General features: G+C 44.2%; 1 protein-coding gene across 6 annotated transcripts in view; it reads left to right on the forward strand.

The window, feature by feature from the left end:
- The window catches only part of LOC111868871, a 314,970-nt gene that overhangs the window by 151,679 nt on the left and 135,334 nt on the right, over positions 1-27,957 (forward strand). The window contains exon 1 of one of the 6 annotated variants that reach the window (XM_023859914.2): positions 9,433-10,027. The exons of 3 other annotated variants lie outside the window; for them this stretch is intronic. In XM_023859914.2, the coding sequence (XP_023715682.1) occupies positions 9,819-10,027 (209 nt within the window). In that variant the 5' untranslated portion in view covers positions 9,433-9,818. Of the gene's footprint in view, positions 1-9,432; positions 10,028-27,957 lie in introns of those variants that run through there. 2 more of the 6 variants (XM_023859913.2, XM_023859915.1) reach the window with 2 other exon arrangements.

Here is a 27,957-nt window from a genome sequence, read left to right on the forward strand (position 1 = left end):
GAATACGTGCGTGCAATTCGAGGCACCACACATCAAACGAGAAATCCCGCAATGCATGAGGTGCCAGAAGTACGGGCACACAAGAAATTATTGTCATAACAACCCACGTTGTGTTAAATGTGCTAGGAACCATCTAACCAAAGACTGCCCTAGAAAAACAAGAGATGAAGAGGTCATATGCGTCAACTGCAAGGAACATCACCCAGCTAACTATCGAGGATGCATAATACACAAACAAATACAACAAAAAATTTACCCAACACTACGAGAGAGAAAAACGGATACAGACGTCACACAACCGGGCATATCATATGCACAGATCATGAAACCCAAGATCGTACACCCAGTCCAACATGAAGGTCAGACAAAATCAACTACACCACCACAACCAGCTAATGACCTAGCTGAATTAAAACAAATGATGAAAAATCTAATGGATCAAATGGGGACATTAATAAATCTAATAGCAACTCTGGTCAACAAATCCTCACAATAGCTGAAGTACTAAAAATAGGAATCTGGAACGCCAATGGATTGACTCAACACGTACAAGAAATCAAAATATTCCTACTACATAATAACATAGACATAATGCTAATCTCAGAAACACATTTTACAAACAAAAGTTACATAAAAATACCAAATTTTAACATATATCACACAAATCACCCTGATGGGACAGCACACGCAGGCACAGCAGTAATGATCAGAAACAATATCAAGCATTATGAGAAAGAAGGATACAAACAAGAAAATATACAAGCTACTAGCGTAGTCGTACAGGAACATTCAAGCGAAATAACAATCTCCTCGATCTACTGCCCGCCAAAGCATAATAACAAACACAAAGACTTTGAACATTTCTTTAAAACTTTGGGCAACAATTTCCTGGTGGGAGGAGACTTTAATTCAAAAAACGTACAATGGGGTTCCAGACTCACAAACTCAAAAGGAAGAGAATTACTTGCTACCATGAACAGCAACAACTTAAGCTACTTAACAACAGGACAACCCACATACTGGCCAACAGACAGCAGAAAGACTCCGGACATACTAGACTTTTGTGTTACCAAAGGACTTAACACAAAAAAATTCCTAGTGGAATCAAGCCTAGATCTCACGTCTGATCATACCCCAATCATAGTCACCATGTACGCCCAAATACTAGAAAAACCGAAAGAACCTTCCCTACATAGCAAGAATACGAACTGGAATTTGTTTCGGGAAACATTAGATAAAATAGTCACACTGGAGACCCCCCTAAAAACAGAAGCTGACATAGATGACGAAGTAGAAAGATTAACCAAGGCAATCCAACTAGCAGCATGGCAAGCCACACCAGATCGAAATGACAAGGGAATAAAAAAGAACAGCCCAATTATTGTTAAACAAAAAATCGCAGAAAAGAGAAGAGCACGAAAACGATGGCAGACTACCAGAACAGAATCTGACAAGAGCATCTACAATAAAAAAACCAAAGAATTAAGAAAATTACTACAAAAACTAAAAAATGAAGCCATCCAGGAGTACCTAAAGGGATTAACTGCGACAGAAACTACCGATTACTCACTCTATAAAGCAACGAGGAGACTGAAAAGACCTCAGGTGCCAGCACCACCAATAAAAACGGACGAAGGCAACTGGGCAAGAAGCAATCAAGAGAAGGCCGCAACATTCGCCAAACACCTCTCCAAGGTCTTCAAACCTTTCGACACTGAGACCACACAAGAAGAAGAATACGAAATCAACAACTTCCTAGATGCACCCTATCAGATGAATCTACCAATGCGAAACTTCAAATATAAAGAAGTGGAAACGGTCATCAAAAAAGAAATCAACCCCAAAAAAGCTCCTGGATTCGACCTAATCACGGGAAAGATATTGGAAGAATTACCAGAAAAATGCATCCAAAAAATTACACACATATTCAACGCAGTGTTAAGAGTAGAATACTACCCAATACAATGGAAAATATCACAAATAATTATGCTGCCAAAACCTGGGAAAAACACGAAAGAAGTAACATCCTACAGACCAATAAGTCTGATACCAGTACTATCCAAGGTACTAGAAAAACTACTACTGAAAAGAATAAAACCAGTGATAGAAGATCAAAACATAATTCCCAAACACCAATTCGGATTTAGAAACAAGCACGCAACTACGGAACAAGTCCATAGACTAGTCAACCAAATAAACAGAGATCTCGAAACAAAACGTTACTGCACAGCGGTGTTCCTTGACATAGAACAGGCCTTTGACAAGGTCTGGCACGCAGGACTATGCTACAAAATGAAACAGAAACTTCCGCATCAAATGTACGCAATTCTGAGATCCTATCTTACACATAGATACTACTTTGTAAAGCAACAGGAGGCATTAACAAACCTATACCCAATATCATCTGGCGTACCCCAAGGTAGCGTTTTAGGACCAGTGCTATACTTGATCTACACATCAGATCTACCAACAACTAGAAAGACAACAACAGCGACGTTTGCAGATGACACAGCTATCCTGGCATCTCATACCAATCCTCTATCCGCATCCAGGAACTTACAAGACCACCTAAATAAAATTCAACACTGGCTGAAAAAGTGGCGTATGAAGGCAAATGAAAATAAGTCTACGAATGTAACGTTTACCATGAAACGCACTACCTGTCCTCCAGTAACGTTAAATCACTCTCAGATACCACAAGCAGAAGACGCCAAATACCTTGGTATACACCTGGATAAACGACTGACATGGCAAAAACACATTCACACCAAAAGAAAACAACTCGGAATAAAATTCCGACAGATGTATTGGATGCTGGGAAGGCAGTCGGAGCTATCGACAGAAAACAAGATCTTACTGTACAAAACCATGCTCAAACCGATATGGACGTACGGGATACCATTATGGGGATCAGCCAGTAACTCAAACATAGAAATTCTCCAACGATTTCAAAGCAAAGTATTACGAATAATAGTTAACGCACCGTGGTATGTGCCGAACACGGTACTACACAAGGACCTAGATGTACCAACAGTACGAGAGGAAATAAAAAAAAACAGCAAAAAGTATAAAATCAGACTCCAGGCCCATCCGAACGACTTGGCACAAAAACTGCTCGACGACGAAGGAGAAATCAGGAGGTTAAACAGATTTAAACCATCAGATTTACCCACCAGATTTGAATAATTCAACACTTAACTGCATATCACTAAGCAGTTAAAATAAGTATTGAGCATGTTCATTGGAACATGCTCACCACGACAAATTCTCTTTCCTTTTCTATATGTAAACCACAAAATGTACTTATTATCCACACTTAATGGATAGATTGTATAATTATTGGAGTTAAAAAAAATATGGACCGACTGTACAAACAAACGGAGATATACAAAAAAATAAGTCAGGCACCCCCTCCCCCCATTCTTGACAATACCAACGTTTCCTAATGATAAATGCATCAGGTTACTCTGAAAAGTTGTATACCTAACCTAAAAATTAAGGATATTATCATCTGACAATGTAGAAACGTGTGAAACTTGTTTGCTAAGTGGAGATTGAAATGATTCTACAAGTTTTCGTAAAATTCTAACAATATCGAGTTCCATTCATGAGTTCAAGCATGCGGATAGATACACCGGCGCACGCAAGCAGCCTTTCATTCCGTGCACAGATGCACGCATATCAGTGCTCCCACTTATTCAGACTCTGTAAATACGCGTTCCGGTAAGGAACAGTACACTGTGGCGCCTCGTTATCAGTGCGCACGCGCTGTAAGGTATCTCGTTTGTTGACATGGCAGTAGCTGCAATGACGTTGTGAACTCCGGACTCCCTTCACTGTTTCGCGTGTTTTTGGATGAGATAAAATGTCACTTCCTTCTGTTCCCGACTAGGGAATTGTCAGACAGCACTGGTGCTGAAGGGACGATCACAGTGGCCGTGCTGTCTGAAGCATGAACGGTCCTCGTCATCTGGTTCGAATCCCACTCGAGGCACGGATGTCTGTGTGCGTTAATTCTGTGTTTGTGCTATTCTGTGTGTAGGCAGAGGACGTGCGACGGGCTGATCCCCTGTCTAAGGAGTCCTACCTGTGAACGTATTCTGACATAGGTAAAATCTAGACGTTACACGAGGGCTACAGGCGTTTCTGCACGCGTGACTAGCAGAATTCGCCAAGTATTGCTTTACACAAAATTTGTGGAGAAGTTCTATTCGTTTTTTTTTGTGGGGGGGTGGGGAGGCAAAAGGGCAAAAACAAAGATATGCATAAAGAAATGTTTACGGTGGGAAGTGCTTGTTGCGTAGTGGTTCACAACAGTGGCAAAGGTTTAGCTGATGACGAAGACGGAGGTGCGAAAGTGGCTGAGACAACAGCCAAAAGACTTATACGCTGCGGGTTTCGGCGCACTGATAAAGCGAGGGGACAAGTGTATCGGTGTTGGTGGAGGGTATGTCGAGGAATAAACGTTTTTTCTTTCCAGGTTCGGGTATCACATGATTTACGTTTTGTATCAGTTTTTGTCCTATTTACTGATTCTTCCTCGTACATACCAAGCAAGTATCAAGTACTCAGATGTTAATGGGGGAAGGGGACAAACAGACGCACAGACAGCATAGAGATCGCATAAGCCTGCGTTTACTTTTTTTCAATGCAGGGGAAGCAACCTTAAAAAGCAGCAACATAACGAATTAAGAGTCTACGGAAACGACAAGAAGTTGCACCTTGAAGAATTGGTTCACAAATTAAAACGAAACACGCCATTTCATGTGCGTTTTCACTTTTTGCGCAGGCCTTAACAATTCTTTTAAATAATCATAGAATCGCGAAGGAACGAGTTGTCTTGTTCTGCGTCCATTTGCAACTTGTCTCGTGGCACACGAAATGGAAAGTTTTGCCCCACCCTCATCGCACCTTGAGATCCGTCTGCAATGATTCATATTCGTACACTTTCAAGTTCAGATGGCGCAAGAAAGGCGGAAGGTCATATTCCTTTCCAGTCCCTTCTAATTTCCGTTTTAAATCGACTCGTGTAACCATTTCGAGGTCACAGGGAACAGTAACTGATTATCCAGCCAGCAAGTGACTGGTGACAGTGCGCATGTGCAAAACCAGTGGTTTTCCGCGCGTACGTATGTTTGTGCAGGGGGTCCTCATTATAGGTGGATAATGGGACCGAAAAATGACCATTGATATTTGAATTCACTTATAGCAAGGAGCAAATTTCCATAAGAATCGAGGAAATTAATGTTTTATTGGGACTGTGACACGGCAAATGATACCGGTACCACTGGAGAACTCGTGTTAAATATTATATACACACGAGAAACAAAAAATAATAATAATAAAGTAAAAAGGTAAAGTTATCCCTGTAACAGGCCGTGGAGGCCCCGTAAGGTTGTGAGACGTAGAGGCTCCCACATTTTCTCGACAGTCGTTTCACAGATGGCGGTGAGATTGTTAGCCTTTACTCCGCAGGAAGATTCCTGGTACTCATTTCTGTTAGAGGTTGAGTCGACCCCAGGGTCATAGGTCTGCTGATAGTATTATTATTATTAGAGGGGGTGGGTTTCCCCATGCACTTAGACCAGTTATTGGTCCATTGTGCGTCCCCCTTTAATTTCTACTGTCGCCATACCCTACCGGTACTGGTGCGTGCAATCAGCCCCGTTCAGGCAACGAGGTCGGCCCTCGGTACCTGATATATCCCCCATCTACCAGAGGCATTTGGAACAAACAGCGCTCAGTTGCCTGAACTGCATTAACCAGTTTCATTTCGGAATAGGGATGCGTTGTTTTCTGTGAGGTAATTTGTATTTCCAAATTATGAAATTTACCGTTAATTCAGAGACTGCGTTTTGACAGGAACTGTATAGCTACTTTTTGCTTTCCTGTATTTATACTCAAGGGAGACAACCTCACCGTCATCTATGAGCCGATTGTCTAGAGAAAATGTAAGAGCCTCCATAGCTCTGTTACAGGAATCATGACACCACCCATGATCTTAACTTATCACTGATTAGGCCCTTTGGTCGTTACGGGTAAATATCTCAAGATTTTGAAAACAAAACAAATATGTCTGCAATTAAGATTTGAGGTTTTCATGGCGGTGACTATGACGAATGCCGTCTTCTGGCATGTGGCGCCGTGTAGAATTTACATGAACCGTCGTTCCTCCGAGACGTCTGTTCACACAGAATCTACACGGCATTCTTCAAGTATGTCTGCAATCACTGTTGTCCACTACTGTCCGCGAACGTGTTTAAGCTATACGATTTGGCGTTGTCCTACTGAAAGGGAACATAACACAAAAAATGCGTTTGCTCATCAGCCAGGGTGAGCGGAAAATGATGCGGCCCCGTCGCACAGTCCCCAAATAATCTGACTGTACATTTGTAACACCTGCAACTCATGTGGTGTGTTACATAACCCAGGTGTTGGTTACGTCACGTTACCTCACATATTTGAAGTTAGGCTTGCCTAATTAACCCTTCAAAAGTACGCGGTGATACAAGCAAATAAGAAACTGCATTTTACCAGCAAAGTATATTTACGTATGCCTCTGAGAGTATACACTGATTATTTATTTAAATAGCATTATCCATTTGATCTTTGTACTGGGAAAGTGGTGTGTTCTCTGCAAAGTACAAATTGAAATCTCAAATACTATTTGCATGGCCTTCATGGCACAAAATATAATGATCTTTGTGCGTGACATGTGAAATTGCTTGTTGCTCATCCGGGGCGTGCAAACGAAACACGAAATCCTGTGAAGTTCTTTCAATGAAGTAGCAGCACGAAAAGTAATTAGCCTTGAGGTTCGTGTATTTAAGCACCAGGCCGTTGGCTAGAAGTCAGTTTGCATCCGAAACGTCCTGCGACCGGACAACTCGATCATGTTTTCCCGTGGTTTTACTCGATCCTAGAGAAAATACAGAATTAGTACTCAAATTCCGCGTTGCATTTCATAAGGTTTTTCCTCTGCCCACAACAGAGAGGTCTTCATTTCATGAGGCTTTTACCCCTTTCTCAAAAGTACCTCTCCAAGAAGGACGAACGGACACTGCCTGGGAACCTTCTCTCTCTATTTCTGTTGCTCCCACTCCCATTTCGGAGCATAGGCCATCTTTGAATTTTTTTTTTTTTTGCTTATCTTACACAGAAGGTAGAACCCCGTGGACGGGGGTCAGACCGTCGCAAGGCCGCTACCTACACACAGACATCCATGCCTTGAGAAGGATTCGAACCCTAGCCGGAAAGCCGGGAAATGTTTCAGTCCCCCCCCCACTCCTCTCCCTCTCCTCGTGTTTAATTAATTGGGACAACGGTTGCGTAATTTTAAGCTAATTTACTGTGTAATTTGAGAAAAAAATTGGTGTCTTTACAGGAGAGGGGTTTGTATATGAAGGATTTAAATGAAGGTGGGCTGCACGAGAAGCACGCAGTAGCAACTTGGGAACTTGGCAACCATCCCAACCATTTGTATACTGGGGACGGCAAACACTACGCCATGAAGACGTGTGGGGGGGTGGCAGTACAGCTTCACCTTGCTTAACCTCGGCACTGGATGGAGGAGAGGGGTCAGCTTCACTCCTCGGCCGCTTTACCCCCGGGGAAAGAGTCCCCGGTACCCATTGGTTAGGCGGCTGGGTGGGCCCCAGAGACAGTCTGGACGCTATGGAGAAGTAAGAAAAAATCTTTTACTTGTCGGGAAACGAACCCAGGCCATCAAGCCCATAGCCCCTCATTATACAAACCGAGTTATCCTGGCTCATATATACAGGGTGTCCCAGGAGAAGAAGTCATAATATTCTGGGAGGTCTTTTTTTTAATTGCTAGTGGAGTGGGACTAAGTCCCTTGTACTGCTGCCACTTCTGGCCTATTGTACCAGCCCCAGGTGATAGGTGAGGGTGATTGTGGAGCAATTGGTGGAATGAAGAGTGGCAGGGGAAACCGAAGTACTCGGAGAAAACCTGCCCCAGCGCCACTTTGTTCACCACAAATCCCACTTGACCAGACCGGGGTCGAACCCGGGCCGCCGCGGTGGGAAGCCAGCGACTAACCGGTTGAGCTGTGGCGCGGCCCCTGGGAGGTCATAGTATCGGTCATTCTAATCAAACGATTGTATACGTACATGTGTCCTATTCCGAACGGTTTCCAAGGGAGAGCTATTTCACTGTACAGTAGTTTGAATTTGGAGCCCAACATTGTCCTTTCCTCCTGCATGTGAATCACCACTGCGAAGCGTCAGTTCGCCGTTGTGACTGTTGATAGTAACATTGTAGGAGTGCCGTGAAAAATGCCGAATATGCTGTATGCGGTCCTCACACGAGTGGCAAAGTGCATTGATGCTGACCGTGGAATTTCCGAAAATGTATTACACCATGTAAACTGTACCAACTTTGTCACTTGAACATAGGGTTGTGAGACGTTGAGGCTTCCACATTTTATAGATAGTGTGTTCACAGATGGCAGTGAGGTTGTCAGCCTTATGCACCAGCCGCCCTTTACCCCGCAGGAGGATTCCTGGTACTCATTTCTGTTAGAGGCTGGGTCGAACCCAGGGTCATAGTGCAGCTGGAAGGGTTACGTAAACTGAAAAATTCAATATATCATAAGGGAGGAACCTAGACTGGGGGTGTTTGAGAACAGGGTGTTAAGAATATTTGGACTGAAGAGAGATGAGGCGACAGGAGTTTGGGGAAAACTGTATAATGAGGAGCTTCATAACGTGTAATATTCTCCATATACAATTAGAATGATCAAGTCAAGGAGGATAATATGGACAGGACATGTAGCACGAATGGAGAAGAGGAATGCATGTAGGATATTGGTGGGAAAGCCAGAAGGAAAGAGACCACTGGGAAGACCAAGGCGTAGGTGGGTCGACAATATTAAATGGATCTTCGAGAGACAGGCTGGGATGGTATGGATTGGATTAATCTGGCTCAGGATAGGGACCAGTGGAGGGCTCTTGTGAGCTCGGTAATGAACCTTCGGGTTCCATAAAATGCTGGGAAGTTCTTGAGTAGCTGCACAATTCGCGGCTTCTCAAGAAGGGCCATGTTCCGTGAGTGAGTCTCATCGGGAATCGAACCCGTGGCCTTCCGGCATGTAGCATTGTGCCACAACCAGCTAAGCTACTACGCGGGATCTTTCCTAACTAAATTTGGAATAACGAATATAAAATGTTTTATTCGAGAAATCTCGAGTGGTGGCGTGAGAAGAAAAGCCATCGATCAGTCCTATCACAATATTGGCTCCGCGGAGCTTGTGACGTCACAACAACAAAACACAATCACTGGAGTAGCAGCATCATATGCTGCTGCCAAGAGATGTATGGGAGGGAGCGGCTAGGGGTGGAGGGGGGACTTATGTCTAAAATCGCTGTTGCTGTGAGAGTTATCTATATGGGAGGTGTTGAGCCGAGCCAATGTTTGTCTCAGTTGCTTCGTATTAGTTGACGTGGAAAGACGCGTGAGTGTGTGGGCTATGTGAGACTTGTTCGGGCAAGGACTTCGAGGAGCATGGAAGTGCTGTGTGTTCAGTGTTCACGAAGGTCGTTCTCGCGAGTTGACGAAGGTCAAAGGAGTAGAACTTCGCTACTAGTATCGTTCTAAATGCTGTCATCTTTAAAAATAACGTCTTGCGTGAAGTGGGGGCATATGGAATTGGGAAAAATAAGGAAGAAAGTCACAGGAAAGAAGGCTGCGTAAAGAAAGAAACCGCAGGGAAAATTGTTCCAAACGGGACCGTGTGGTACATGTTCCCACCGAATCTCGCGTAACGTCCACGCCTGGCTGGACAAGGATTCAGGAATATGGAGAGTTTAGTAATGACGTCTTCCCAGTCTTCTGCGACTCGTTTGCGTCTGCGCAATGTGTGCGCACGTGCTGCCTCTGTGAACCGAGTGTCCAAAACGAGAAGTAAGAGGGTGAACGGTGGTAGTGCGGCCGGGTCATTGGCGGTTGGTGGTTTGTTATGGCAGCCAAATCACAGCATCACACGCCGCACGGCAAAAATCGCCAGGTAAACGTCACTGAGCATTACGTGTATTGTACTAAGAACTGTTCATTTTCGTGTGCGTTTGCTTTATTTAACGTTCTGTGTGATTTTAACCTGTAATCTGAATACCGCAGAGCTGTGATAAAGAGAAGTTAAAGATAGCTGATAGCAAAGTATGTTGTGTTGTATTTCAGTGATTAGATGGTTCCTGAATGCCTGCCACCGTAAAAGGAATATGAGAACAGCAAGCAAGCAAGCTGTATAGACCCGTGCTGTTGTACACATTACGTTTATATGCGTTTTCTGCAAGGGGACTGATTTAGTTGTTTCTTATTTACGTAATTTTAGAAGACTAATTTTTGACACGTTTTTAATGTTCCGAAGTACACGTGTTTGTTAAGTGTCATGAAAATTTCATGTTTAAGTTGCGAAGTATTTAATATTGCGAACTTCTGATGTTCATACAGAGTACGGAAGTGTTTTACGATGCAAGGCACTCATGTCAGTTTGATTTTGCGAAACTGATCGCATTTATGTATTTAGGAAAATATTCGTGCTTATTTAAGGTAACCAAATGAACCACATTAATTTGCAAAGTTATCATTAATTTAGCGATGTTGCTAATTGATCACGCAGGTTTGTTGTTGCGAATTATTCACATTCATTTAATGCTGCGAATTTATTTTAGATAAGTATTGCAAAATTTGTCACATTTGTTTAATGATGGAGAAGTATTCACATTCATGTAATGTTTGCAGTGTGAGTTAGTTAGTTAGTTAGTTAGTTATTTAGAGAGGGTGGGTTTCCCCATTCACCGCGACCAGTTTGATCTATTGTGCTTCCCTCTATGATATTCTACCAGTCTCTATACCCTACCGATAAATGGTGCGTACCATCAGTCCCGCTGAGGAAGCGAGTTCGGCCACTTGCTTAGCGGTGCAAACAATGCTTCCCCCCATCTATCGGAGGCCTTAGAGACTTGTTGGGCGGGAAACGTCCTGGAATTTGGCTCAGTGATCCCCTTTGGGGATATGAGGTTCTTTTACGTGCCGTAAAGTTACGACACGGAACACACAGCTTAAAGTCCTTCCCGGAGGACTTGTTCCCTGAATTTTTCCGCCCTTAAAAATTCGACGACCTCCGCCGGGTATTTGAACCCGCGTACCATACGAGTCATGAGGTGGGAACGTTACCTCTAGACTACGGAGGCCGCTTTGCAGTGTGAGTTAGTGCGGTATTGCAAATTTTTCACGTAGGTTTAAATGTTGTGAAATTGTTGACATTCATTTGATGTTTCCTAATTACTTAAGCTAGTTCGTCTGTTCCAAGGGTTTTCACGTTTATTTTAATGTTGCGAATTGTTCACATTAGTTCAGTAACTGGAAACTTTTCCACTTGGATTAACGCTGCATAGTATGCGCCCTAATTAATTCAGTATTGCCCAGATTTTACATTGATTTATTATTGTATAAATCATTAACGTTGATTCGATTTTGAAGTATTTAACTTTATTCATTCATCGGTGGCTCTATAGCCCTCTGTTGGGCCTTGACATCTTCTTCGGTATCTTAATCTTTTTTTGTACAGACGGTAGGACTCCACAGACTGGGGATCAGCCCGTCGCAAGGCCGCTACCTACACACAGGACAACACAAACACAGAATAAACGCGCACACAGACATCCATGCCTTGAGTGGGATTCGAACCCACGATCCCAGTGGTCGAATGAGCGAAGACAGTTCATGCCTTAGACCGCGCGGTCACTGTGATCGGCGAAGTGGTTAACTACAGTACCATTTCATGTTTTCTAGCGGTCAGGTTCTTGAATGTTGCAGAGTACTCACGTTAATTTAATATTGCGTAGTAACTAATTAATTAACTAACTAACTAACTAAATGGAGTCCAGTCATTCTTGAGAAGCGCACATTTGTTCTGCGACTCAATTTTCCAGCATTTTGTGGGACCAGAAGGTTCATTACTATGACCACAAGAACCCACCACTCTATCCTGAGCTAGATTAATCATGTCCATTTCCCCCCTCCATCCTATTCCACGTTAATTTAATATTGCGCAGTGTTAGCGGCCATTTTATGTTGCTGGGTATCCACCGAGCCTTAGATCAGAGGTTAATTGTAAAAATGACGTTATTGATGAATTACAAAAGCATGTACTCTTGGTGGCTGCCTGCATGGCCTTAGTGAACACCTGAAGTGTCGGTTGATCCCGGAAAACCGAAATTATGATGTACGAAGTACGTGTAAGTGCTATTGTGTGCGTCTGAGATTGGCCACTGTCAAGATCGCATGGAAGGCTGTTAAGTATTTTTTTATTGCTAGTGGGGTGGGACTAAGTCCCTTGTACTGCGGCCACTTCTGGCCTATTGTACCAGCCCCAGATGATAGATGAGGGTGATTGTGGAGCAATTGGTGGAATGAAGATTTGCAGTGGAAACCGAAGTACTAGGAGAAAACCTGCCCAGCGCCACTTTGTCCACCACAAATCCCACTTGAGCAGACCCGGGATCGGACCCGGGCCGCCGCGGTGGGAAGCCAGCGACAAACCGCTTGAGCTATGGAGCGGCCTTCAGGCCTGTTAAGTATCTTTGAAAGGAGGATCGTGAGATACATTATTGGACTAGTTTAAGAAAATGGGGCATGGAGGAAGATGTATAACCTTCAGCTATACAAACTGTTAATGAAGCAGATGTTATTAAATTCATAAAGGTGAGAAGGCTTGAATGGGCTGAACACGTAGCACGTGCTAGTGACGTTATAGAATGATTGAGAAGGAACTTGGAAAGTGGGAAGACCAAGATGGGGATGGGTAGAGTGTGTGTGGCCGGACATCAGAAAGTGGAGGAGTGTGGCGAGCAGCCCTGAGGAAGGCCAGTGCCTACACAGGGCGCCCCTTCCGGTGTTCATGGCTATCCACCAAACATTTTAACTGTGTCGAAAAGTTCTGCGTTTTGTGTCACGTCTGGCTAAACGGCAAGAAACACAGCATTCAGTGATTCAGACATTTCGGTAATTACATGAACTCACAACTGGGAATGTTTCAGACTCGCATGTTGATGGCATCGCTTCCTTCGCATACTGCAGTTCGTTGTTTTTGGAATTGCTTGTGGTTTGTGTTCTAATGATTATGAAGACACAGACCATATATAGGATGACTAAGGTACGATTGCACACGGCATGAAATAGAAGTATAAATATAAAACGTTTCTGCTAGCTCATGGACTTCCTGTTTGAAACATCCAGGCATTTCATAATACGTAACGACAAGTACAGGTTTCATAACCGATTCACGTAGGCTCTGGGGCATTGCAGAAGAGAATAAATTTATTCCTTTAAGTGGTACGTTTAGTCTTGTCTGTTTTCTAATTTGCGATTGTACCAAGACAAAGAACAGGATAGGCCGCGCCATAGCTCAAGCGGTTAGTCGCTAGCTTCCCACCGCGGCGGCCCAGGTTCAATCCCGGGTTTTCTCCTAGTACTTCGGTTTCCCCTGCCACTCTTCATGCCACCAACTGCTCCACAATCACCCTCACCTATCATCTGGGGCTGGTACAGTAGGCCAGAAATGGCCGCAGTACAAGGGACTTAGTCCCACCCCACTAGCCCCCCCCAAAAAAAAAGGAGCGAGAGAGAGTGAGAGAGAGAGCAGGACAGCACAAAAATATTTTCACGTTTCTTCAGTAATATACACGATGTTTCACGACTTATGGCTTAACTTCGAGGCTCCTACATCTTCTAGGCAGTCGGCTCACAGATGGCGGTAAGGTTGTTAACCTTACGCACCGGCCCCCCTTTACCCCCAAGAATATTCCTGGTACTCATTTCTGTTAGAGGCTGAGTCAACGTCAGGGTCATAATGCGGCTGGAAGGATCACGTCAATTGAAAAAAATCAAGTGACCTCATCGGGAATCGTACCCGCGACCTTTCTGCTTGTAGCATAATTACACTACCATGTGGCCCCCAAAACAAACAATTACGTTAGTGAAGTTAGAATTCTGAAATTGTTTCACAGACATTATAAAAACACTAACAAAGAAATAACGCCGAAGCGAAGACAGAAGTTTTGCCTCAAAATTCATTACAAAAACGAACCGTGGTGATGTGGAACACTTGGATGATCAGCAGATTCTGAAGAGTTTGTTTCGATGGTATATAACACTCAGAATTACTGAGGCTTTTGGACTTTTTCCGTCGTCCTGTATTCTACAAAATAGGAAGAAAACGACGTTTCGGAAACGATCTGTTTCCGTCCTCAGGTTAGGGGGGAAGACACCTCAGTTGGTCCCCTTAGAAAGATCTAATCTCAATCAGGTGTCTTGCTCCCCTCACCTGAGGACGGAAACGGATCCAGTTTGCGAACCGTCGCGTTTCATTAGAATACCGGACAGTGGAAACGCTCCATACACCCAGTAAGTCTGAATGACCAGATTAGACTTCAGCGAATGGAGTTGAGTTGAAAATTCAGTTTTCTTTTAAGCCCATTTTAATGTACCTTTGTTGCCGAGTGCAGTTCTGTGGACGAGGTGCGTACGGAAAGCAACAAGATGGCGGCGACTGAACTACCTGTTTACCAAGTTCTTGAACCAGTTTCGCGACTGAAACTGTCGCTGTGAAACTGTTCCCCTCCAATATTTTGTTTATAAGTACGTGTTCTGTATTTTGTTACAGATGTCCTTACTGTTCAGTCTGGGATTGCTTCACGCACTTGCATTGTGCTGAGCAGCTGAATCTATTTTGGTGTTTTATGTCCATCCCAGGGGAGTTCGTCTGTGGCCTTTTAGCCTACTTTCCTTAGTCTGAAAAATATAATAAAATGAATGCTGTCTGTCTGTCTGTCTCCCACCCTCAATTTTATGTTATAAGGCTTACGAGATCACCTTGGCTGTGTGCGCCCCCCCCCCAAGTTTTAGTTTTCTGTGCAGTCCGAGTCGTATCAAAGGAAAGTAGGCGATTAGTTCTTCTCAGAACTTCTTGCTGTATAAAACTGAAGGCTGGGATTGCACATTTTCCAGCTGACCTGAGCGGATGTACGCATTCACTAGCCTCCCCTGATGCAGTTCATGTCTCGATGCAGTGTGCGTGTGGTTACATATGTGACGAGTTGTGGGAAGCATGGAATTTAATCGGATACTTAGCCTGTTTCCGTATTTAAAAAAGAAAGAAGTAGGCATATGTGAACACTCTGCTGTCTCTCTGTGTACGGCAGAAGGTGACTGAGATGAAACGGCAGGAAAGGAGTTGGGCTGTGGACAGAAGACTTAGTGTATGCTGCATGTACAGCAAGACTGCGCAACGCTGAACTGTGAAGGTGTGTACATAAGCGAGAGAGCTATAATTAATTGTGCCTGGTTGTGTCAAACCCAATCATCCAAAACCCCGTCTAATAGTCTAACGTTATAGTGATGTATGCTTAAATATAATTCTAACGTTGAGGGGACGTACATCCCAGATATTTTAAGACTGTTAGACGTATGACTTGTAAACTTCTATACGATGATGATGATGATGATGGTCTTGTAGGCCGAAACATGCCGAGGCTGCTGTATCACACAGTTTAGTTAGGTAATAAACAGATGTACGAGTACTTTGACGGTACCTTGCATTGAAGTTTATACAGGTAGTACGTATATCGGTAAGACTGGTAAGAGCCAAACCTTGCAGCCGCACTGTGGCCCTGGGGTCGACTCAGACTCAATAACAGGAAGGAGTACCAGGAATCTTCCTGGGAAATGCAGGGCGGCTGACATGACCGCCTTCTGTGAACCCACTGTCTAGAAAACGTGGGAGCCCGGACATCTCACAGCCCTATGGACCTTCTCGGCCTGTTACACGGATAAATTTTCCTTTACACTTAAGTCAGATTAAATTATTTCGGCAGTGCAAGATATTTCTGTTCTCTACGGCGCTCAGACGGCTCTGGGATCTACGCAGTCGCTTATCAAATGGGTACGAGTGTAAAGCGCGAGGGGCGTGAAGCTAATCACTTATTTTTATCTCGTGCCGAGGCCATATGTCTTCATATTAGAGTGCTTGACTAATTGAGCACAGGGACAACTTTTGACACATTTTCGTGGGGACATATTTTTTTGGTATGTTGAATTCGTGCCCAAAATGGGTCCTTCACTTTCAGTTGCATTCTGTATATTATATTGCAGTCCAGGCAAACAATTTTCGTGCCATTTTTTTCGAGACAATATGGCACAAGTTTTCATGAATTAGTTGTTAGTTTAAGATCTCGCGTTGTCTTATTTTATAAAGCAGAAAATTTGTTCGCGTCTTTCATTTCGTGTGAGATCTGTTACGTACGTGTGCGTGTTTGATATCGCAACGCGATGCAGTTGTGCGTTTCCACACGTCGTAGGATTTCAGTAACCCAGCACAACCCAAAGCTCGGTGAGGACTATTGAGGGGCACGTTTCTGGGGCGTCTGCCCGGATATTTTTAATATTATTACGTATCGGGTTGGCGTCACTAATAGAAATGGGTCCTGGATTTGATGATTGCCTTTACTGGCACTTCTTTACAATTACAGTCGATTATAATATCCCACACATTGAACTCCTCCTTAACTATATCTGTCTGTAGAATCTCCGACCGATCTCTACTACTCGAATTCGAGTCGAGTCTTACGTTACGACCGACGGCGAGTGGGCCAGCCTGCCTTGGAACAAAGCACCCATCTGGGGATTACGACCAGATTTTTATTGCTGTCCGGCAGTTTCGGGTTTGTTGAGGTGGGGCGCTCTCTCTGACAAGAGGACGAGCCTGTTGTTTACAAATGCTGCTGGCCCTCGCCAGCGCAGTAATTCTCGGGTCCGAGCCCCGTGGGACTCAAGACCATATTTTACTGTCCCAGATTCGATGCTTCCCTTTTCGTCGTCTCCCCCACCACACACGGGATTACTCGAATTCACGATTCAACTCTGTTTTATACCTGCCACGCAGCCCGAATATAAGTCGTCATGTCGAACAGTTAATCTTCCTTCCGTTGCCACGGGAATGTCTGTGTTTAGCAGCCAGCTACCTAGCAGCGGGAACGTGATTACCGAGCCGTTGCTCTTTATGGACGTCCGCTCCGTTCCGCTCCACAATTCCGGCTTTCAGCCGTCAGCTCACAATGTGAATGAAATTGTTTTAAGGCTGAAAACCCACAGACGCGACAAGCCGCGCGCGGTTTGTCGAGTGTTGTCTCTCGCGGCCGTTATTTGTATTGCTTTTATGAGCCGCGCGCGGTTAAGTTTTGGAACGCGGCACACAGGCGGCAGAGTTGTCGCACGCCTAATATGTACAGCTAACGGACGCGCGCGACAAAGAGCGGCTAGCCGCTCGCGACTAGTCGCGTCAGTGGGTTTTCAGCCTAAGTGGAGCTTTTACGACTGATCGTTTAGTTCGCTCAGATTTGCCACAGGCACTCCTTAGGTTTAGCGTGCGCAGCTTATGCAGAGCGGTAGCAGGATTACTCCGTTCACCGTGAGTGGCCCTAGACGCGCTGAGGAAACTGTGCGCGAGATATATCGCCGTGTAGTCCGGTGAAAGCTGGCGCCTCCATATTCAGGATTGAAGAGTAAGGCATCATGCTCTTGTTTGCATTGCAGGAGGGGACATAAGGTTGACCTTCACCGGGCCAAAAGTCGATATATCCCAGAAGAACCTCTCATAAGGACCTGCATTGTGTAAATTATGGGCTATCATACACTTATCAAGACTCACTGAAGTGTTGTCATGGCAACGTGATACAAATAAGTGATGTAGCGGTTACCTGTTGGTTTGGTCACGTCGTCGTAGGGGGTTGAAAATTGAGAATCTGGGAGTGAGACATATTTCTGCGGACAGAAAAGGGCGAATGATTATTTCCTGGCACCCAGGTGTGTGTGGCTTAGCGGCAACGCACTGCTGTCAGGAAACTGACTGTAGGGGTGGTGGTTCAGGTTTCCTGTGGCTCTCCTGACAAATGGCGGATTTGCGCCTCTGTTAGGCCATGATTGCTTCCCTCTGAAAACGTTCCAATGCATTATCCTGCATTGTGACGCCGTGTGGTCTGACCACAGGCAGGGTCGTAAAATAACCAGCACAAGTAATTTTGTGTGTCAGCGTTTCTGTGGCTGTCCATGCTGATCTGTCCCTTGCTCTAGCTATTACTTCCTGTTGCTGTCCCTTGCTGTAGCTCCTAGCTGAGGCTGTCGCCTCGAAGAGTCATTTCTTCCTGTCGTATTATCGCAACGCCGTCGTGGAATAATATAATGGTGGGAAACAAAAGTTGAGGAAGCATCTAGTCGTTGTGCATGTGGTTCGGTATATCCTCCGGGCGGGCGTCCTGTGCAGGCCAGGCACACGCTTTCCTCCGGCGGCTGGCACTATCCGCGTCACGCTTGTGTAGTCTGCGTAGTGAATCACGAATGGAAAGGGATTTGGAATGAGGCGGCGGTGCCTTAATCAAGGCCTGTAACAATCAGGACTTTGTATGCGCGCCATTTTACATTATCCAGACGCGTATTCGCTAGATAATGGCAATTACCAACTGCATAATACGGATCCATATTAGGACAACCGAATTATGCCCGATGATGACCTGTAAATGGGTCGAAACATGAAGCATACGTAATAAACAATACAATAATACAGTACAGAACAATAAATAATAGTCATATCTCTTCTGTCGTCTTACGGAAGATGCCTATTTACGTTGTATTGACGGTCTAATTTACATGATTATGGGAGAGGTGCCCAGTACGAGACATCTGTTTCCATATCGGTGAGGTGCTGACACCTAACGAACACATTCGAAACTGTTTAATGCAAGAAGAAAATGTCATTCTTCATTAGAATTAGCCCGCGCTTGGTGTGAATAGCTTCTCAAAAGGAAAATAAAGTAACCGACTTTAGAGTTATATACTCGTACATCGCTCCTAGTAAGGGCTGCAGCAATTCAACAAGACAGGCATTTGTTACGAATTCGCTCGTATAGTACAACACAGCTTTACAATATATGCAGCTTAACTGGTCAACTAAACTCATTGGATAACCACAGTAACGCTCAACAAAATGGATGAGAGTGTTTTAACAAAATGGCTGACTTTCACATTAGGGTACACCGATGACCGAAAATTATAAATCCTAATTTTTTTTACAAATTTCTTTTGTGGTCATCAGTTGATCTCACCATAACAAGGCGATTGAAAGAAATATCTTGACATGCGGCACCTTTACTCTGCTTGTGACTTGTTTAACCAAAATCGCCGAAATTAAAAAGGAAACAAACTGAATTTTGCTGTATTTGGGATTTCTCATGCTGATGCAAACATTGGCTGCAGACAGTTGTAATTTAATGCGGGTGTGAAGAAACCAGAATAAACCAATTTGTCTGTCTAAAAATGACGTAGAGATATTTCCTAATCAGTAGTATAATGTAAACAGCCATGAATAGCGATGCACTGTCTCGAAAAGGAAACAGTCGCCATCGATCTATCGATAAGCATCAAGGCATCTCGATATATATTATAAAAATGGATTTGTTTTTTGGTCCAGAGAGACCAGCGAAAACCTCCTTGCTGAGGATTATGGCGCATTTGTTTCACCTCTTTAACGCTTGGGACCGACCGTCGCAGTCAAATTCTAATTCTTCCTATGTCGTATTTCGGAGGTCCCAGTTTCAAATCTCAACTCAGAGACCAGCTGTCTTGACTTTTCTGTTATTTTTCGTGGCTTCTTCCTCAGTCACTCCAGACATGATGGGGTAATACCTAGAGTTACACCTTTCCCTCTTCTGCTGAAGAAGTACATGGAGCTGAGTCCTTGAGAAGCCGCCAGTCGCTCAGCTATTCATGAATTTCCCAGCCTGTTATGTGGAACCCGAAGGCCCATAAGAGCCCTTCACTGGTCCCCTATCCTGAGTCAGATTAATACATTCTCCACCGATCCGTACTGTCTGAGATTGATTTTAGTATTCCCCCACCCGCGTTTAAGTCTTCGTAGTGGTCCTTTTCGGCTTTCCCTCCAGAATCCTACATGCATTCCTCTTCTCCCCATCCATACTACCTGCCCTGCCCATCTCACCCTCCTCGACTTGATCATTCTAATTATACTTGGAGAAGAGTACACGTTACGAAGCTCCTCATTATGCAGTTTTCTCCAACCTCCTGTCACTTCTTCTCTCTTCGGTCCAAATGTTCTTAGGTCGTTTATCCAGAGAATCCGTCCAAGTCCGAGCCTCTGTGTAACATTTCGTAATAAATTTTATACGCTTAGTAATTGTAAGTCCTACGCCCAACCCCCAAGGTAGAGTACCACCCTTCGTTACAGAACATACTGTCACGTGTATGAGTGTGCCTATAGACGGGGTTTGGATTCGTAATTGGATTTAACGAACACTTTTTTCATTGGCTCTGCAGCCCTCTTGTGCCCTGGCCTCTGATTTTCAGTGTCATGACCATTTTACAGACGGTAGGACTCCTTGGGCAAGTGATCAGCTCGTCTCAAGGCCTCAACCTAAACACAGGACAACACAAACACAGAATAAACACACATACCAAACATCCATGCTTTGTGTCAGATTCGAACCCACGATCCCGGCTTCCGAGCGAGCGAAGACAGTACATGCCTTAGTCCGCTCGGTTACCGCGAGTGGTTTATTGAGCACTCACAGATAGTAAATACAAGTAACAATATCACATGCCAATTCACACACACTACAGTTCACTACAGCACGCATTCAGTCTTCTCAGACTATCTTCACCGGTTGTCGCTTGGTAACGGCTTCCAACGCCGTAGCTTCCTCAGCTTCCATGTTCATGTCCTTACTGGCTTGCGCCTATCTTACAACTAACTCCTACTCTTCTCGCTGCCGTCTCAAGACTCCCTCGTAATCGCAGTTGCTGCTAGTTATACAGCCTCGGCACGGACAGTGTAGAAAACACCTCTCCCAACAGTTCTTCTGTTGCATCGCGTGGCTATCGATCGGACCGCGTAGAGAACACAATGTGTTACTTCTTACGGCCATTACCTAGCGATAGCTGTACTTTACGGGGCCAGTCCTTAGCAATGAGCGTACTTGCTACAGTATAAACAGGGAGCAGTTGAGATTCAGGATTTCTGTTGTCCAAACACCGAAATCTTTATTCACACCGGCGTTTTGTATCATAATTGACCTCCCACGGTGGCCTGGGTTCGATACCAGGTCAGGCGTATTCATGGTGAACAAAATGACATTGGGGCAGGTTTTCCTCTTGCCAATTATCACTCCACCAAGTTCCCAACACTCACTGTCCATGTCGTCACACAGTACGTAAGCTTGTAAAGTGGATTCAGTATCGCACAGCTCACGAAATGAAGGGAAATTTTTGTGCTGGGACCTGTACGCAGTCGGAAATCGAGGCCTCCGTAAGAAATGTACAGGAAGATGGAAAAGTCGCGCACATCAAACTAAAAGTTGTTATAAATTGTATTGCAGTTAATATAATCATATCTCCTACAGCTAGATGGTGCTGTAGGAGTACTAACAACGAGTAGAAACTCCATCTGTTGTGTATCGGCCATATGACGTCTGCAGTATAGCATTGTTTATTGCGTGACAGACATGTCGTTTTCCCAAGAAGAGTTTTCATTTTGGAACATTATTTCGCCAGTAGGAGCTGGTACAGCGACTGGCTACGGAGCTGGACGGCCGAGGGATCGGAATTCGAGTCCTGTTAGAGGCAAGATTTTTCTCCTGTCCACGTTGTCCAGACCGGTTCTGAGGCCCACACGGGCCGCTAGCCAGTGAGTACCGGGGGTAAAGCGGCCGCGGCGTGAAGCTGACCACCTCCAACTAGTGCGGAGGCCAAGAGTACGTGTATCTATACATCCATTCCCCCTACATCTTCATGGCATAGCGCTTAATTAAGCACAGGGACAACTTTAAAATAGTTGTCACTTCTTATGTTGAGTGTGCAGCTGTTAGCGCGTTGTTTCTTGAAACGTATCGCGTCAGGACATGTTCTCCAACTTGAGAAGCCAGGAAACGCAGCTAAAAGCGTACACAAAACAGCTTCAAGAACTACGAATGTATTTTAGTCCAGAATACATCATCTAAGCATGCGCACTGCTTTCCCCCTACTGCAGGTAGGAACGCAAAGGATTAACGATTCTCGCATGCATTACGAAAGTTCGGCAACCGCTGCTGGGATTCGAACAAATAAATTAACAGACGTAGTTTAGGATGTATAGGAGATACTTAAAAATGGTACAGATCGATCATTTATTATGAAAGCTCAAAAAAAAGTCTGGATTCAATTTACTAGCCAGTTCAAAAGTTACTGCATTTTTATTAATTTTTAATTGAATTTATGCTTAACGGAAGTTCGTCGCCTCGTGTATTGTAGTAGGTCAGAAAAATGTAGAAGACGGTACCATGAGTTTAAAAATATTACGCTTATAATTCCAGCGTTTAGGAATAATGTTGCAAAATTGCATTTACATTCAATACACTGTTCAGGAGAAATTAATAATAGTGTATTGAAACTTTACTCGATTTGCAAGCTCGATTTTAATTCTTCTCAAAGAGCATTTCAGTAATCGAAATGAGTAAAATAAAATTCATAGTTTTCATAAATGTAATTTATTTATATGAAAACGTGTGATTTACAGATTTGTACAAAGTATTATCGCTCAAAAGCCATGTTATGAGTGAAAAATGGAGCCAAACAGAATGGTAAAAATACTCCCACAATAAAATTTAGGACTCTATATACTTACGTCGCTTCTGACTTGGATACATGCAAAGTGCAGATATCCGCCATGACCGCGATAGCTTTTCGGAAACGTGTTCTGTGCCAGTAGTTACTATAGGATTCTGACGATGGTGTATAACACACTGAGATATTGGGTTTTCGGACTTTATCCATCGTCACTGGTCCAGTGATTGAGGCTAACTCTTTCTAAGGGACCCAACAGAATAGGTGTTTTTCCCTCATCTGAGGACGGATACAGACCCAGTTTCCGAAACGTCGTGTTTTTATTAGTTATCTTAAAAACCAGGACGCTGGATAAAGTCCGAACACCCAATATGTTCTGTGCCGGTTGTCGGATGTGAGGCCTAACCGGGCCCAGCTGAGCAGTAGCCTTTCCTCCCGCTATCGTGATGACGGAAACAGATGTAGTTGTCGAAAAAGCGCAGTACGTTGACTAGCTTTTGGGCTCTGAAGGCAGTTAACATCATCGGATCAGTTTCGTAACTACAAAGAACAGAACATCTGAACGAGGAATACGTATTCACATGTTGGATCTGAGATTTTCATAACGGTGTCTTACTCTCTTCTGAGATGTGAAGCCTTGTAGTCTTAGTTTGCCGACGTTTCGAAGGAACATACTGCCTTCATCTTTAGGGCCAAAAAGTACACCAAGTAAATAAAAAGGAAACATTGGTTAGACAGATTTATTTTTTCCTGATTGGTTGTATATCTTTACTTTTGGACTCTGAAGATGGAAACAATACGTTCTTCCAAATCGTCGCTGAACTTCTGTCGGTCTCCACGGCCTCACGGCTCGGAATACGTGCTCTTTCTACGTCTCCGAGTTCAGTGGTCGGAACACTGAACATGTTTGCAGAAGAGCCCACAACTGTGGCCCGCGCAAACGCTCTGGGTGTGATGATGTCATGTCTGCATATGGCTGTCTGAAGGGTCGCATTGTCGTCTCTCGCTGCTACATTCTACGGAATGTTTACCTTTCTTTATACTTATTTTCACTTTGCATCACAGCTGTAAAATGTTGACAGTGCTGTTTTATTAAACGCTTTCAAATTTATTATTTGTGTATATCGACTTTTAACCTTTTAGCATACATATAGCGTTTGCTACAGCACAGGCTTGAATATTAACAACTTCCACATTTTGCTGTCAGGTTGTGTGTGTGGGTTTCATATAATTCTTACAATAAGCTGCATTAACTGGCAATCTTTGTAATGTTCTATCTGCTGTAGGAAGTCAGCTAATTCCATGGAGCTGAGCCACTAAAGTATTTTCCAACATTTTATGGAACCCGAATGTTCATTAGCGTGTTCACAAGAGCCCCCCACTGATGCCTATCCTGAGCCAGATCATACCACCCCACCCTGTTCCTGTGAGACCTATGTTTTTGCTTATTTCCCTTATCTACAAAAATAAGAAGTGGCATACGATATTACTTTTCTGTCTGTCCTTCTGTCACTCTGTCTGTGTATTCTCTTGATTTTTTAAGCTGATGAGATCGTCTTGCTATTTCTCCCCCCCCTTTTTTTTTGTTTCTATGCGGTCCGTGTCGTATCAGAGTCAAGCAGGCTATTGCATCACAGAAATTCTTGTAATATCCTCTCAGCTATGTACAGGTACTCCTAGTGGCCTCTTTCGTTCTGGATTTCCCACCAAAAATTTATATATATTCCTCTTTTCCCCCATGCGTACCACATTCCCTGCCCATCTCATCCTTCATTTGAGCTTCTTTATCATGCTTGGTTAACAGCTCCTCATGCAGTTTTCTGCCTGTCCGTCCGGTCCATATATTCTAAGCACCCTGCAATAGGAACTGAGTGTTCGAATATTATTTAAATGAATTTCAGATTTCGGAGGATTTATGTGCTATTTTCTGGGCTGCGGATTGAACGGTCGAGGAATCTGTGCCCGGATTTACCGATAGGGGGCAAGAATTTGTTTCTCTTCTGTGTAGCGTTGAGGACCGCCTCTGTGGTCTAGTGGTCAGAGTTCCTGGCTACAGATCCAGAGGTTCCGGGTTGGATTCCCGACGGTACCAGATTTTCTGAGAAGTAGTGGGTCTAGAACGGGGTCCACTCAACCTCGTGAGGATAATTGAGGAGCTATTTGAAGGAAATAGCCGCCCCGGTCTAGCAAACCCAGATTAACGGCCGTGGGGATCCGTTGCGCTGACCACGGGACACCCCCCAACCGATAAAGTTGATACTAACTTCGTCGACAAGCGGCGGTCGCTCGGTCGGTATAGTTCGCTTGCTGACTAAAGCCACGGAGTTGTCTTTTGTTGAGATCGGTTCACGGGGCGCACCGAGCCTCATATCCAGTTGGTTCTGTCCGGGGGGGGGGGTCTGAGGCCTAGGAGGGTGGCGTAGCGATAAACATTGTCTTGACAGGGTTACCATGGGCGGAGTGGGGGAAAGCACAGCGGAAAAGAGCAGTCCTGGATCTCTGTCTCTCCCACACCCACCCATCTAGCGCGTCTAGCCGATAGCCGTCGTGTTTGTCTACGGAAAAACTCATTCGGTACAGCGAGCGACTGGCTGCATTTTGAATGGCAGAGGGGTTCTATTCCCGGCAGGGGCAAGATCTTTCTGTACCCCACGTCGTCTACACCTACTCTGGGACCCACCCGGCCTCCTATCCAGTGGGGTACTGGGGTAAAGCGGTCGGGGCGTGAAGCTGACCACTCATTTTCGTCTGTTGCTGAGGTCAACAGTAACTGAGCTATACCTCCTCTCCCCCATACGTCTTCGTGGCGTTGTGCCTGATTAAGCACAGGGACAGCCTTACCTTAGCTTTTGCTCTTGGATCACTCGGCATAGGAACTACAGGCTAGAGCAGGGGTCTCCAAACTTTTCCAAACACGGGCCACATTAGGTAATTCAGCACTCTCAACGGGCCGGATAAAATGAGAAATTAGTAACTCCAGGTGTATGAGTTTTATTGAAAGCACAGAATTTCATAAACTAAATACAAAGTACGTGAGAATAAATTATCGTATATTAATGACGACAGACAGTAGCAGCAAATGCTCATATTTTCATCACAAATTATAATAAAACAATTAATGTGAATGATGGAACTCTTTTTGCATTCTTAAAATCTGATTAAATTGGGGTGATGATACCTGTTACAATTACACTGCACCACTGCAAGAAGTCTTGTGCACAAGACGGCTAGTAACGAACTGCTCGCGCTACCTACATTGCCACGAAGTGACACTGCCGATCGAGGCCGAACAAGTACGAAGAAATACCGAGCAGTATACGGTCCAGAATTAGTAAAATTGTGAATAATATTAATATTAACATAATATGGAAAATCAGTATATTTTAAACACAGTCTTAATTAATGAATTTGAAATTATGAACAAGTATTTTTTTACCAGTACCCATTGGAAAATTAGTTCAATTGGCGCATTTCTGCACAATTCTTTCGCGGGCCGGATAAAATCACATCGCGGGCCGGATGTGGCCCGCGGGCAGTAGTTTGGATACCCTTGGGCTAGACAATCGAGGAATCTTGAGTTCGACTCTCTTCGGAGAAAGAGATGCTTATCTTTGTCCACTGGTTTTGAGGCCTCCAGTGGACACTGGGGTACATAGTATGGCCGTGGCGTGTAGCTGATCACTGATCTCCATATAATGCCAAGGCTAAAGAATCCATGGAGCTATACCTCCACAGACCATGCGTCTTAATGGCAACATGGTGATTGAGCACAGCGACAACTTTACTTTCGCAAATGTGACTTGGCTGTGATCTGATCAGTTCTGAGACAACCTTTGCTCCAGGAGAGTGCGGTGCATAGGGAAATCGACAGATGTGTTTGGTGTGGGCAGCTCTATTGTGTATTTAAGATACAACCTGTGATAAGATTGAATAATTGCTTGTTTTAATGATGATAAAACAGACATTCATCATTAACTAGGTCTTTGTGCCTTTAAATCCCCGCTTGCTGGTGTGATGTAGCACGATTTTATTACGCATTATTTATTTTTATATATCAGTTAACTTAGATTTTGTCATGACTTTTAATAGCCCTTAAATACGTGCGAACAGGCGCGTTGAAACTGTGACATGCAATCCATTGCTACGCAGCGCCCGCAATACACACGCGGCCAAGAATACTGGAACAGTGTTTTGTTTGTGTCCGCGGTGACGTGACGCTTTCTGTAGGTCCGTGTAGAGACCATTGATAGGCGGCAGCCAGCGCACCAATGGACTGGCTTGGTAGCGATCACATGCCATTTTTTTTTTCTGTGCATGGTCCGTGGGAAGTGGTCATAAGAAGAGTTCGGCAGGGCAGTAGCAGTAGTGTCTGACAGTAATAAAGATGTGGTCCTAAGCCCCAGATGGGTTCTTTATTCCAAAACAGACTGGCCGACTCACCGTTAGTCGTAACGTGACTTTGACTTTGAGCTAGATCAGAGAAATGTACGAAAAGGGAAGTCTCGAATCTGAGACAGTAAAATATGGTCGCGAGTCCCAAGGGACTCGGGCTCTAGAATGACTGCGCTGGCGAGGACCAGCAGCAGTTTTAAGCGACAGACCTGTTTCTCTCCTCAGAGAGAACGCCCGACATCAACAAGCCTGCTGTAGACACATGCTCACGCTGGTTCATCGCTCGCGGATTTCTTAAGCCCCGAGGATGGAGGCGATACGTTCTTCCGAAACGTCGGTTAACAAAATATATCAGAAGACGGCACTCTTCATAGTTTGTTAGTGCTGGATACGCAGCTTAAGCTTTGAAGCATATGCCGTGACACTCGCTAATCCGGTTGAAATATGAAAAATGCTGCTTACAGATTAGTACACATTATTAAAAGACACATGGCATTTAGGAAGGCAGATGAGTCACTCGTCTGTTCAGACAGAACTTGAGACAGTTGCTTAAAACCTTCATCACTACGTTCAAAAACAAGCAAAACTTTCCCTTAGTCTTCTGTCGGTGAATAAATGTATTTGTCTTTTTACAGTTTTTAAATAAAGGCTTAACAGTAATGTATTTTATTTTTTTCATCAGCACAACTTACTTCATTAAATTTTCCATTTATTTATGTTCTAAGCCTGGGGTCTCCAAACTTTTCGAACCGCGGGCCACATTAGATAATTCAGCACTTTCAACGGGCCGGGTAAAATGAGAAATTAGTAACTCTAGGTATATGAGTTTTATTGAAAGCACAGAATTTCATAAACTAAATACAAAGTACGTGAGAATAA

The sequence above is a fragment of the Cryptotermes secundus genome, unplaced genomic scaffold (assembly GCF_002891405.2).
Source record: "Cryptotermes secundus unplaced genomic scaffold, Csec_1.0 scaffold547, whole genome shotgun sequence".
In the NCBI taxonomy this organism is placed as follows: Eukaryota; Metazoa; Arthropoda; class Insecta; order Blattodea; family Kalotermitidae; genus Cryptotermes; species Cryptotermes secundus.